This window comes from Eumetopias jubatus, unplaced genomic scaffold (assembly GCF_037043125.1).
Source record: "Eumetopias jubatus isolate StellerSeaLion01/CBP00866 unplaced genomic scaffold, mEumJub1_p1.0 scaffold_15, whole genome shotgun sequence".
Lineage (NCBI taxonomy): Eukaryota > Metazoa > Chordata > Mammalia > Carnivora > Otariidae > Eumetopias > Eumetopias jubatus.
In genome coordinates this window covers 73,373,741-73,386,596 of record NW_028274821.1, presented here as the reverse complement: position 1 = coordinate 73,386,596, position 12,856 = coordinate 73,373,741, and the positions used below count along the sequence as shown (strand labels likewise).

At 42.5% G+C, this 12,856-nt stretch overlaps 1 protein-coding gene across 1 annotated transcript in view; it reads right to left on the bottom strand.

Moving 5' to 3' along the window:
- UGCG (UDP-glucose ceramide glucosyltransferase) overlaps positions 1–11,813 on the bottom strand; it is a 39,611-nt gene extending 27,798 nt beyond the window's left edge. The window contains exon 1 of the mRNA XM_028108707.2: positions 11,303–11,813. Within this exon, the coding sequence (XP_027964508.1) occupies positions 11,303–11,400 (98 nt within the window). The 5' untranslated portion in view covers positions 11,401–11,813. The remainder of the gene's footprint in view (positions 1–11,302) is intronic.
- Positions 11,814–12,856: the final 1,043 nt, after the last annotated feature.

The following is a 12,856-nucleotide window of genomic DNA, read 5'->3' as shown; positions in this document are numbered from 1 at the left end:
CTCCCCTGGTGACTTCAAAGTGCAGTCAAAGCTGAGAACCACGGACCTAGGAATACTAGGATCACTGTAAGAAGAGAAGAACGCAAGGGTGGAAACTCAGGAAGATTCGCAGTTACAGGATGGCTGAAAACAAGGAGGCTGTGAAGGAGCAGTTCAAGTGGTGTGAGAATGGGGAAGCGCTGCAGAAAAGAAGTAGGGGGTCTTTCCAGAGTACTCTCACTGTTGCCAGTTACCAGAAACTTAAGATTCACAGCAACTGGAGAAAAGTCCCATACAGATACTCTATCCCTTGGGGATTACTTCCGGGGTTAATTTTAGGTTATTGCTAGCTGTATATACGAGCAGCATGCTGGTTTAAGAGCCTGGGCTGGAGCAGATCGCTTGGATTTTTATACCAGCTTCACAGCAAACTGAGTATCCTTGGATAAATTACTTCTTTATCTCATTTTTTAAAAAAGTGGGGGCCATTGGCTCCATAGCTCAGGGGTTAGAGCACTGGTCTTGTAAAAAAGTGGGGGCCATTAATACCTACCTCATAAAGTAGTGAGAAATACATGAGATTAAGCCACAAGGTAAACATTCAATGATAGCTATTACTGATAATTTCTTAAAAACTGCTAATTTTAAGGACATTTTCCACTTCTCTGAGTTACCAAGAGATTTACAAATGTCAAACATTGATGAGGCTTATACACCAGAATGGAAGAACTGGAAATTCATATATTTAAAGATTCTTACATAGATATTTAAATATTAAGCCATTATGTTGGGTTTTTAAATTACTTTTATTTTTTAAAGATGTTTTTAATTAATCTCTATACCCAATGTGGGGCTCAAACTCACAACCCCAAGATAAGAGTTGCAGGCTCCACAGACTGAGCCAGCCAGGTGCCCTTATGTGGGTGTTTCGTCTTATTTTGTTTGAGAGAGCAAGCGAGAGAGCATGAGCACTGGGGGGCAGGGACAGATGGAGAGGGAGAGAGAGAATCTTAAGGAGACTCCATGCTCAGCATGGAGCCCAACATGGGGCTGATCTCACGACCCTGAGATCATGACCTGAGCTGAAATCAAGAGTTGGACACTTAACCGACTGAGCCACCCAAGCACTTGGGGTTTTTTAAAACATAAAACCACCCTTGTGTATTAAGAAAGATTAAAGGGGGAAAGGGGAATCATCAAAAGCCCCAAATCACGGTTAAAACAAAGTCAAAACATGGCAGAAAACACATCTAATGTAAAGTTTAAATTATATGCAGTATATAGGCTAAAGTTATATTCAAAGTTAAAATTATGCCCACTATTTAGGAACCAATTCAAAATCCTACAGAGATCATTCAAAAGCATAGAGGCAATTAAGTACAACAGAGAGGAACATTAAATATCACCAATGAGCCACTGAAAGTGGCCTGAGCTCTCCTTTTAAACCACCAGAAGGTTCTCAACTGGCCAGAGGCACTGCACAGTCCTGGCTTCTCTGAATTCCTCTACCCTCAGAGCCTCACTCAAAATGCGGGATTCCACTGCCACAAGAACCCTTCCCTTGACTCTGCTGGAGGGAGAGCTCACCACGCTCAGAGCTGAGAGAAGGCCAGACACGATGAGCTTGCCTTCTAGGATGGAGACGTTTTGAGGGATTCCAGAAGAGACTGTTTTGCTGACCATTAAATCACCATGCCCAGGGCAGTCCCCAGAGTAAACGCTACAAGGCAGCCTTCTCACCCTAGTCCAGGCCAGGGGGAGGCCCCTCTGCACAACCCCTAACACCGGGTGGGCCCTCAATCCAGTGGTAGCCATGTCCCAGGCCGCAGGCCCAGCAGAACCGTAAGTGGGGATTTTAATAATAATCTTAGTTTTTTATGAAATAGAATCTCCCCTAACATCTATATCCATTTGATTTTCAGAAATTTGACTTTATTACATTGTCAGGAACACACTGGATATAAAAGGAATGCACCTCCGCTATGTCCGGTCAATGGTTTTGATTTGTTTCATTTTTAAAGAACAAAATGATCCTGGAATGTGAGTGAGCAATGTTGGGGAGACAGAAAGCACAGGAAAATTTCAATGTGTCACTCCTGAGGAATGATTTCTAAATTAAATTCTCAATCAGAAGCTAGTCACTCTGTCACAAAACTCGTAATTAAGGTCCCGTCACCCTCAAGCGCAGGGGGAGGAGGTGCTCACAGCAGGCACCTGCAGGGCTGCACCTGCCAGCAGCAGTGGGACTGGGAGCCGGAGTGCAGGCAAGTACACCATCCTCGGGGCTTCCTCAGAGTAAGTCTAAAAGGTGGTGAGGGATGAATCACAGGCAAAAGAGAGAGGCCTTCAGGGTCCTGCTTTCCGTTGTGAGCTAGAAGGACATCTTTTCAGGGAACACTTCAAAGAGCTCCAAGCAACTGGTAAGAAATATTCAGGGTTCTGCTGGACTTTATAGCAGCTTTACCTTCGTGAAGCCTAATCGCCTCTCGGCACAAGGGTTTTCAACTTCTGAGCTGATGGAATGGCCTTCTTTCATCTTAGGTGATTTTTTATTTCCTAACAGCTCAGTCTCTAAAACTGTTACTCTTTTTCATCATTTTGGCTTACTGTTTCATCCGTCTACTCTTTAGTTCCCCCCTCTCTCAAGTTTTTGATTTGCTAGTGTGCACCACTTTAAATGATTTATTTTACCGGTTCATATTCTAATTTCGTTCTGAGCAGGAGGTAAGGAAGTCTGGTGCGAAGGGAAGCTCCCTGGAGAGAGGGCAGGCTGCGCCCCTTCAGTCAGCTGGCAGCAGCCTCTGCAGCAATCCTAATGCAAAGCTATGCCTCCCAGAACGGCGGCACAAGGTCCTCACACAAGGCTTGAAGGGAAAATGTGGATTCCTTGAGAGCAAAGTTCACCTTGCTTAACAGCCCCAGATCGTGCTTTTTTATAGTTCTGCTGGGTGGCTCAGTTGAACCAATTTATCTGATTCTCGGAATTTATCTCCTCTATCTACTCCATGCCACCACGCTTGTTAATATGTCATGTAAAATGAGGCTGACTGCTGTATCAGCAGGTCCCCTCCTTCACAGAGTCCATGCCTGCAATTTCCCATGATTAAAGGCTTCTGTTGTTGTTATTTGTGACTGTGCCCTGGAAGGCTGTTACCGTGTGTTTATGATCAGTATGTGTCATGACTCATGTTACTTCCATATTGCATCTATCTTTTCAACAACGGTACTGCATCAAAATGGGCTTCTTAGCAACACAAAGCACACATTCTGGTGCAACTTGAACTCTGCAGACTCAAGATTCGCCACAGAACACATAATAACCAATACTGAGTTAGCTTTATGGGAAAACACAAACTATTTCCACTGGACAGTAGACTTATATACTACAGAATACAAAAGATTCCATTACCATTGAAAACAAGTAAGAGATCTTTATTAATTTTTACCACACCCTCCCCCCAAAAAACCCCAATTCACCAATCCTTCAGTGACAACAGAGCTGCCCTAGTTGGAAATGGATAGAGCATGGTGTTTTGCTAATAGCAACTAAGTAAGCCAGGCGCCCAGCAGAAGCTATGGTTCCAGCACATAGTGCTCAAAAACACAGGAGACCCTCAAACATACCACATGTTCAAACTCTTTTCAAATCAAAATGAAACTAATGGGACGATCTCAGTGCTCTTCTACAAAACTGACTAAAGCAGAATGTGTTGTTTAATTATTCTGTGTATAAAATAAAATTCTGTGGATGGAGGAGTGGGGGGCGCTTATGATTTGCACATCAACCAACTCAGGAGAGTACTGGGCTCTGCATCCCCTGAAAGTCAGATCTTAGTGTAAAGATTATTTATGATAAGACAGGCATTCCCATAGGAAAACCTTGGGGAAGGGATTCAGATTTGTAGGTAAGCATGTTATTAATAAAACCGTTTCTATTTTAATATGTTTAATATTTATATTAAATATATATATTTAATATACATATTAAATATATATATTTAAAATATTTAATGTTTCTATTTAATGTGCTATTAATTAGAAATAGTGAAATAAAGATTCCATTTGGTCCAATAAATTTCATTAAACTCCATCACCACTGAAAGCATCCCCAAATCTGACCATCTACCTCAGATCACAAGGGCCAAATGACACTGAACTAAAGACAGTGAAAAATCCACCATTACCACTGGAAAAAATTCAAAGTTCATTCATTCAACCAGCAATAACTGAGTGCCTAGTACACACTGGACATTGAACAGTAAATAAGACACTATCTCTACCCTCAAGATCTTACAATCTAATTGGGAAAAGAGACAACTGAACACATTTACAATCTGGATGGGTAAATTCAAGGCACTAAAGGATATATGAAGAGGTGCCTGGGATGCCTGAGTGGGTCAGTTTGGTTAAGCGTCTGCCTTCCGCTCTGGTCATGATCCCAGATCAAGTCCCACATCCTCTCCCTCTGCCTGCCGCTCTCCCTGCTTGTGCTCTCTCTCCCTCTCTCTCTGACAAATAAATAAATATAATCTTAAAAAAAAAAAGAAGAGGAAGAGGTGCCTAATAATGCAGTAAAAAGCTAAAGTCTAAATAGACTTGAATGAGTAGAAGTAAAACAAAAAGGAAGGGGGGGAAAGGAAGGAAAGAGAATTCTAATACACAGCACATTCAGGGAAATGTCAGTAATTCAATACTGCTGAAGAATTAGGTACAAGGGCTCAGCTCCTGAAGAACTATGTGTGTCTTGTTAAGGAGCCTGAATGTTAACCTAAGTCAATGAGGGAACCATGGTAATATTTTAAGCACATGATCTAAGATTAGTGCTCCAGGAGGATAAGGCTACAGTAAGAAAAATAAAGTAGAAAGGGAGCAAGGCTGTTGGTAGAGATACCAGTGAATAGAGACAGTTTCAATAATCTAGAGTAAAGGGTATTGCACTCATGATGTAGGAAAATGGTCGGATTATGAGTTAACAGAACCATCACTGACTATTAACACTGAATTACAACCGTCATGTTGCTTTTTAGAGCTATCACACTGTCGTCCAATTCGGTATCTTCCCAGGCTCAGGTTAAAGAGGCTCAACTGCCTCATCCATTCTCCCAAAAGTGGTCCTGGCAGCAATGACCCTAACTGATCAACACATGACCAAAGTTCAAGAGCATCCTCAGAGGAGTATGTCAGAGGGGGAGACGAACCATGAGAGATGATGGACTCTGAAAAACAAACTGAGGGTTCTAGAGGGGAGGGGGTTAGGGGGATGGGTTAGCCTGGTGATGGGTATTGAGGAGGGCACGTTCTGCATGGAGCACTGGGTGTTATGAACAAACAATGAATCATGGAACACTGCACCAAAAACTAATGATGTAATATATGGTGATTAACATAACAATAAAAAAATTAAAAAAAAAAAAAAAAAGCATCCTCAGAACTGAACCCAGAAGAGAAGCTCTCGATTTACAATTCTACTACAGCTCAGAACACCAATGTATTAAGGAATTTTTTTTAAAGATTTTATTTATTTATTTGAAAGAGAGAGACACAGTGAGAGAGGGAACACAAGCAGGGCAAGTGGGAGAGGGAGAAGCAGACTTCCCGCTGAGCAGGGAGCCCGGTGCGGGGCTCGATCCCAGGACCCCGGGATCATGACCTGAGCCAAAGGCAGACGCTTAATGACTAAGCCACCCAGGTGCCCCTGTATTAAGGAATTTAAGGCAAAGATCATACTATCTAAAAATATTATTTGAAATGCTAAAATTTACATTAAAAACAATTAGTTTCTGACAGGATGTTCACAGACATCCTGATACAATGAGTATTTAAATTCCACTCAAGAGCTATGCAGCAGGTATAAAAGTTGCTGTGCTAAAAAGGTTTGAAAAAGTAGAATGAACTTGAAAGGAAACTCCAGGGAAAGACCTCTGCTTTACTAGAGGGCAGTTAATATTTACAGATACAAGAAGTATTTCCACACTAGCCTGACACCTCCAGTCACTTAAAAGATAAAGCCTAGCACTGAACATTAGAACTTTACAATCAGAGGACAAAAAATAATAATCCAAGGAGAGAGAGAAATGGGAAGAGAGAGAAGGAAAAAAAAAAGGAAGATGGAGGGAAAAAGGCAAGATGCCTCGCTCAGATACTCTTATCATCCAGCAATATGGCTCCTAAGGGCTAAAGAGAGAAGAAAGTGACTGGTTCCAGACTTTTGTAGGATTTCACCGCAGCTCCCAAACTATCAAACCACACTAGCTCTCAAAAAGGAAAAACTCAAAGATCACTTAACTGTTAACTCTGCCTACTGAGGCTAGACTCATTAGTTTTTTTTTTTTAAGAAATTAAAAAAAAAGATCTTGGGAATAAGAGCCCTGAATTTTAGGCTCTAATTTGAATATTATCCTGAACATTACAGCAGTAATCCCACAGAAGTGTGCCATCTAGAACATATTACAAAATGACTAAGCATCAGTTCAATATGAAAACCAGAAAGGCAGGTGCCTCAGTGGGTTGGGTATCCCACTCTTGATTTCGGCTCAGGTAATGATCTCAGGGTAGTGGAATGGAGCCCCTCATCAGGCTCTCTGCTCAGCGGGGAGTCTGCCTCTCCCTCTCCCTCTGCCCCGCCCACCACCCATGGTCACAAGCCCTTGTGTATGTTCTCTCTCTCAAATAAATTTTTTTTAAAAAAATAAAAGGAAAGAATGGCTTTCAAGCTTATAAATTGTCTCAATTTAAAAAAATCTTTTTAATTATTTTTTAAATATTTTATTTATTTGACAGAGAGAGAGATTGAGCGCACAAGTAGGCAAACCAGCAGCCAGAGGGAGAGGGAGAGGCAGGCTCTCTGCTGAGCAGGGAGCCTCACGCGGGCTCAATCCCAGGATCCTGGGATCATGACCTGAGCCGAAGGCAGACACTTAACTGACTGAGCCACCCAGGTGCCCCCTCATTTTTTTTTTAAATTGCGGGCTTATAGGAATTGTGAGACATTTGTGAAATCTGAATAATCTGAGCAAGAACTGTTCACTGTATTAAATCACACTGAGCTCCATTTTTTTAAGTTTATTTATTTATTTTTAGTAATCTCTGCACCCAATGTGGGGCTCAAATTCACAACCCTGCCGTCAAGAGTTGCATGCTCTACCAACTGAGCCAGCCGGGTGCCCCTGAGCTCCATTTTTTAATACAGGCCAATACTCAGCTCTGTCTCTTTCTAAGAGGACACAATTCAATAGAACACTGAATCTAAATTAACTAGATACCATTACACACTGTATTTAATTAAAAAAAATAACCAATTGGTTTTTAAAAGTTCTATAACTTTTCTTAGCCATTTACTATAATATTTGCATGACTTAAATGCTTTTAACAATTAGGTGTCCATGATTAATCTCTTTAATGTGACAATCAGATAATGGAGCAATATAAGCTTTTGAAATAGGTTCCATTTCCACCAGTTGCAAGCACAAAGTAGGAGTTTCAATATCTGCTTTATTTTATGTACATTTTACCCTATTTCAAAAAAAATTTGAGAGACACAGACCATGTGTTCAGAAAATATATTCTTCAATAAAATACAGAACGTAAGCACACTATTTTAACCAAAATATTGTTGCCAGTGTTCTTTAGCTGTCCTTGTCAAAATGTTAACAAATTTGCAATTTCACTAAATACAGTGGGGGTGGGGAGCACAAACTGTAGTTCTATACCTAAAATAACTCATTAAACTGTGAAGTATCTTTATTTCAATAAGTAAGTAACGAGATCAAACACATAAGTAATTTTGAAGGTGGAACGACAAGAAAGGAACTTATCCAAAAAAAAGGGTTAAGATTTAATTTATACATAAATTAAGCTGTTGACTATTTGCTCTATGCTGAATTACCCATTTCAGAAAGGTATTCACAAGATTCCTTTAACTATATAATCTGTTATAAACTAATTGCATTTTCTTCATTCTATTTTCAGGATCCTGTTACTATCAGTCACAAAGGTAACTATATGGAGCATTAGAAAATAAACACAAAGCCTCTCTATAGTATTTTAACTAAGCTAAGTGTTTGCACTATTCTCAAACACAAAGTATTTAAAGAAAACTCTAAACACAAAATAAATAACTTAAAACAATTGTGGAGTTGTCTCAAGTCTAACAGCACAGGTTACTTGGAATATTAGGCTACATCACTAGTGTTCATTTTAATTAAGGAAGTATGACTTTACCATTATGTATATATAATTGAGGGAAGGGGAATATCATAGTCCTATGTTGAAAGAAGTCAAATTTTTCCAAATTGAGCTGTAAATTTAATAATTCCAATTTAAGAACAAGATTTAAAAATTGCAGTTACAAAACAAGATTACTTAAGAGTCTTGGAAAAAATGTTAAAATACACCTTTAAGTAAAAATATGTAAAAGCCAATAAAGTTTGGAAAAGAATGAGGGGTTTGCCTCACCAGTAATAAGGTAATAAAACTTCATTAATTAAAACAGTGGATACTAGTTTAAGAACAGATCAATGAAATAGCACTGGGAGCCTTGAGACATATGCAAGTATACAGACGAATTTAGTCTATAATAAAGACAGTATTTCAAAACTGTGGAACAATAAAATAGTAATTCACTAAGTGATTTTGGGACAAGTGGCTAAATATTTAGGTGAACCTAAAATTAAGGCTCTGGCTCTCATCATATAATGAAGTAAAACAGGTATATTACAGGATAAAATGTAAAACAAAAACAAAAACAAACAACCAACGAAGGGGCGCCTGGGTGGCTTAGTCGTTAAGCGTCTGCCCTCAGCTCAGGTCATGATCCCAGGGTCCTGGGATCAAACCCCACATCAGGCTCCCTGCTCGGCAGGAAGCCTGCTTCTCCCTTTCCCACTGCCCCTGCTTTGTTCCCTCTCTTGCTGTGTCCCTCTGTCAAATAAATAAATAAAATCTTAAAAAAAAAAAAACCAATGAGGAAAATTCAAATTACTAAAGAAAAACAGATATTAACTATATAATAATTGGAGGGATAGATATAAAATTACACAAGTCAGAAACATTAAAAAAAAAAAAGCCCTGAGAACCCAAAACACAGGCACACATACTTTTCTCTATGTTAAATATATGAACATAGTTGAAAGACAAAAAAAAAAAAAGCTAGGGAAAAAAACTTCAACCTACCACAGAAAAACAATCTTCATATAAAGATTAACAGAGCAATGGATGGCAACACAAAGGATTATGAGTATGTAATTTACAACTAGATGTAACTAGCGTATCAATACATGAAAAATGTTCAGTGGAACCAGTAATTAAAGGAATGAAAATAAAACAGTGAAGAGCCTGATACTTAGTAAAGGGAAATGGGCACCATCACACATTGTTACCAGGACTATGAATAGATACAACTTTCTATAGGGCAATATGTATCAAAGTTTAAAATGCGCAGGCTTCTGGCCCAATAATTCCTCTTTCAGGAAAGTAAACTAAGGATCCTCTCTCAAAGATATACACATATGAATTCACCACAGTGTTTGTTATCTTGATGAATTGACAACCTAAATGCCAATTAATAACAGATACAAACTAGTACCTCATAAACAAAAATGCTATGCATCTATTTAAAATGATACAGAGATCATACATTTACTGACATGGAAAAAAAAATGGTCATGACACTACATGTAAATTCCATGTGAGCAGGCTGGGCAAACCCTGGGTGTCCTGTTCTTCAACCTTATTTCCAGCACCTAGAATAGTGCCTTGTACGAAAGAGCTTCCCGGAAAGCATTTACTAAATAGAACCATAATCATAATGTTGACCCCCCCCTTCTCTCCCTCCCTCCCTTCTATCTCCTTTCTCTCTCCACACACACACACAAAGATAGTCACAAAAGGTTAAGGAGTTTTGGTTCATGTGTTTAACTTTTTTCTTTATTCCACTCTGTACTGTCTAAATTCCTTACATAGTAAACATTTTTTATGATTGGAAAAAAGTAACAAAATTGATTTTTAAGAACTCATATATTAAAAACGAACTCCAGAAAGTGTTCAGTGATGAGAGCTCACAAACTACAAAAACTAAGATCAGCAATATCCAAGGGGCATTGTTTTGTTTCATCTCCAAAGAAATATCTTAGGTCTTCTACAATGTAGCATCTTTCTCCAGTACCAGGAAATGCCACCCTATACTAATAAAATACAGAATTTCCAAAAGAAAAAGCACATTTTTTTCTGTAGTAAAAGGGGGGGAGAGCAACAAATTTCTTAAAAGTCCTCCCACCTCCTCTATTAACACATGCCCTCTTCTAGTTGGTGATAAAGATTACTATGTATAGTCATTTTTTTTTTCAGGCTAAAATGCCAGTGAATCCATATCAGAAATGTGCTCTATGCAATTCTTTCATTTCTTTGGAAAAACAGATTTTATTTTAAAGACATTTAAAAAATTGAAATATCAAAACTAGCCACATACCCTCTGTCATTATTCATCCCACCACCCTGTTTTACATTACTCACAGATTTTATCACTACCTGAGATAACCTTATTCGAATTTTTATTATCTGTCTCTCCCTTCTAGAACGTAAGCTCTATGAAGACAGGAATTCTGTCCTCACCACTGCGTTCCCAGTGAATGGCATCTAGTAGGCCTCAAGGAGTATTTGTTGAATAATGAAAAAGGGGTGTGGGGGGGAGGGACAAATCTAAAGAAGACTATAAATAAGGGATTGGAAAAAAGAAAAGAAAACCACAATGAAATATACAAGCTGACATGACTCAAGGCTATAACGTCAGTCCGGAGGTTTGGTGGACGTTTTTCAAGGTGGACAGGTGCTCCACACCTATCTAAAAGCATAGAGCTCTTTCAGGAAAAAGAAAATCTACAGGGAGGTTCCCGGGTAGCTGTGTGCAGCTCCCAGAAGAGTGGGAACGATCATCATCATACTAGAAATGTCGTCCAGATCGAGAAAACAACAGCAACAACATACTATACATCTTGGCCCAGATGAAAAATCAAACGAATTCCCAACACAATGAAACCAAGCAAGCAACCTTCCGCCCGACACGTAGAAAGAGCACAGTCTCCTTTCCCCTGGCCGTGCAGTCGCCCGCAGCCCAGCAAAACCCCTCACTCATCACTTTCGCCCCTCAAGGACCCCCGCCCCAACTGGCCCAAGGGGAAAGGGAATGGGGGGGCGGGGAACAGTATGAGAATCAGCTTTCTCCACCCCCACCCGAGCCCAATCCTCTCCAAAGCGCAATGCCTCCCACCCATCCACCCCGAGGCCCTGACCCCCCCGGCAACGGCTCCTCAACCAGCCCCTCACTCACGTGTAGATGATGGCCATGAAATGCATCAGCCACAGCACCAAGAAAAGGACGAACCCGAAGACGGCCATTCCCTCCAAGGCCAGGTCCAGGAGCGCCATCCCCCGGCCTGGCCCGGCCCGCTCTGGCCGCCGCCGCGGACCGCGCTCCCGCAGGAGGACAGGGTGGGCGCCCGGCGCGGGGGCGAAGTAGGGGAGAGGAAGGCGGGGAGAGGAAGGGGCGGAGGGGGGTGGTGACGGAAGGGGCGGGCAGGGCCTGCGCGCCCCGCCCGCGCGCACTCGTTCGCGCCCTGTCCTGGGCGCGCTCGCGGCTGCAGGCGCTGCGGTGGCCGGGCTCCGTGGTCAGAGCGGCCGTGGCCCGCGCTCAGGCTCGCTTCTCCACACCCTCGCGGTCGCCGGCCGGACCCTGCGCGCCTGCGCCCCCGATGCCAACGCCCCGCCGCCTCGCCGCCCGGCCCCGAACAGCACAACCCCGCACCCTGCTCCGCCGCCGCAGCTCCGCGGCCGCAGCTCCGCGCACTAATCGGAACCGGCGGCCAGCGCTCCGACTCCCCGGCGCGCCCCGCCCCGCCCCGCCCCCGCCCTCCGAAACGGCGGTGCCCGTCCCTCTAAGGGGCGGTGCGCGCCGCTGCTCCCCGCCCACCCTGCCGCCCTCGCGCCCGCTGCGTCACCGTCGGGAGCGCGCCCCTGGGAGGCTTCTGCTGGACGCGAGCCGGCCTTTCCCGCGGGCTCCTGTCTCCGGCCGCGCCTAAGCCTCGGCGTTGGGCGGCGGCGCCCGGGGCTGCCAGCACTGCCGCCCTGGGCCGGCCTCCCTCGGCGGTGGCGGCACGTGACCCTGTGTCCGGCTCGAAGGCGGCTTGCCCTCTGCCGGGCTCCAGTGTTTCCGGGCGCCCCAGAGAAACACACGGAGTTCCAGGCGGCCGCCCGAGTTGTCTAGAAATCTAGCTTCCAAAGCTGCGTCTGCAGCTTCTCCACCCGGCACTGCTCAGAGAGGTTTAGGCCCTCCTTCAGGCCACGTTCCTGGACGCTTGGCTGTCCCATTGCCTTCCTCCCTCACTGTTTGTAATGCTGTGTTGTCTTGGATCACAGCCGACCCAAGAGCAAAATAATCTTATTCCTCACAGATCTGTAAGCACCATAGAGACAGCGTGTAATGTAAAAGAAATTCTCAAACTCGGAATGTAAGGAATCACTATCAAAGTCCCCTAAGACTACTGTCCAATACGGTCGCCATACGGGGCTATCGAGCGCTTAAAATGTGGCTGGTAGGAATTGAGACGCCCTGTGCGTCTAAACCATACACCGGATGTCAAAGACCACCTCAATACATTTTATATTGATTACATGTCGAAGCAATATTTTTGATATATTGGGTTAAATTAAAAATTACTAATTTCACTGTTTTTGTTGTTTTACTTTTTAAATGTGGCTAGCTACTAGAAAAATTATATATGTGGATAGCACTGCTCTGTAGGTTACCTTGGCCTTTATCTTACTTTTTTTAAAAGATTTTATTTATTTATTTGACAGAAAGAGAGAGAGACAGCGAGAGAACACA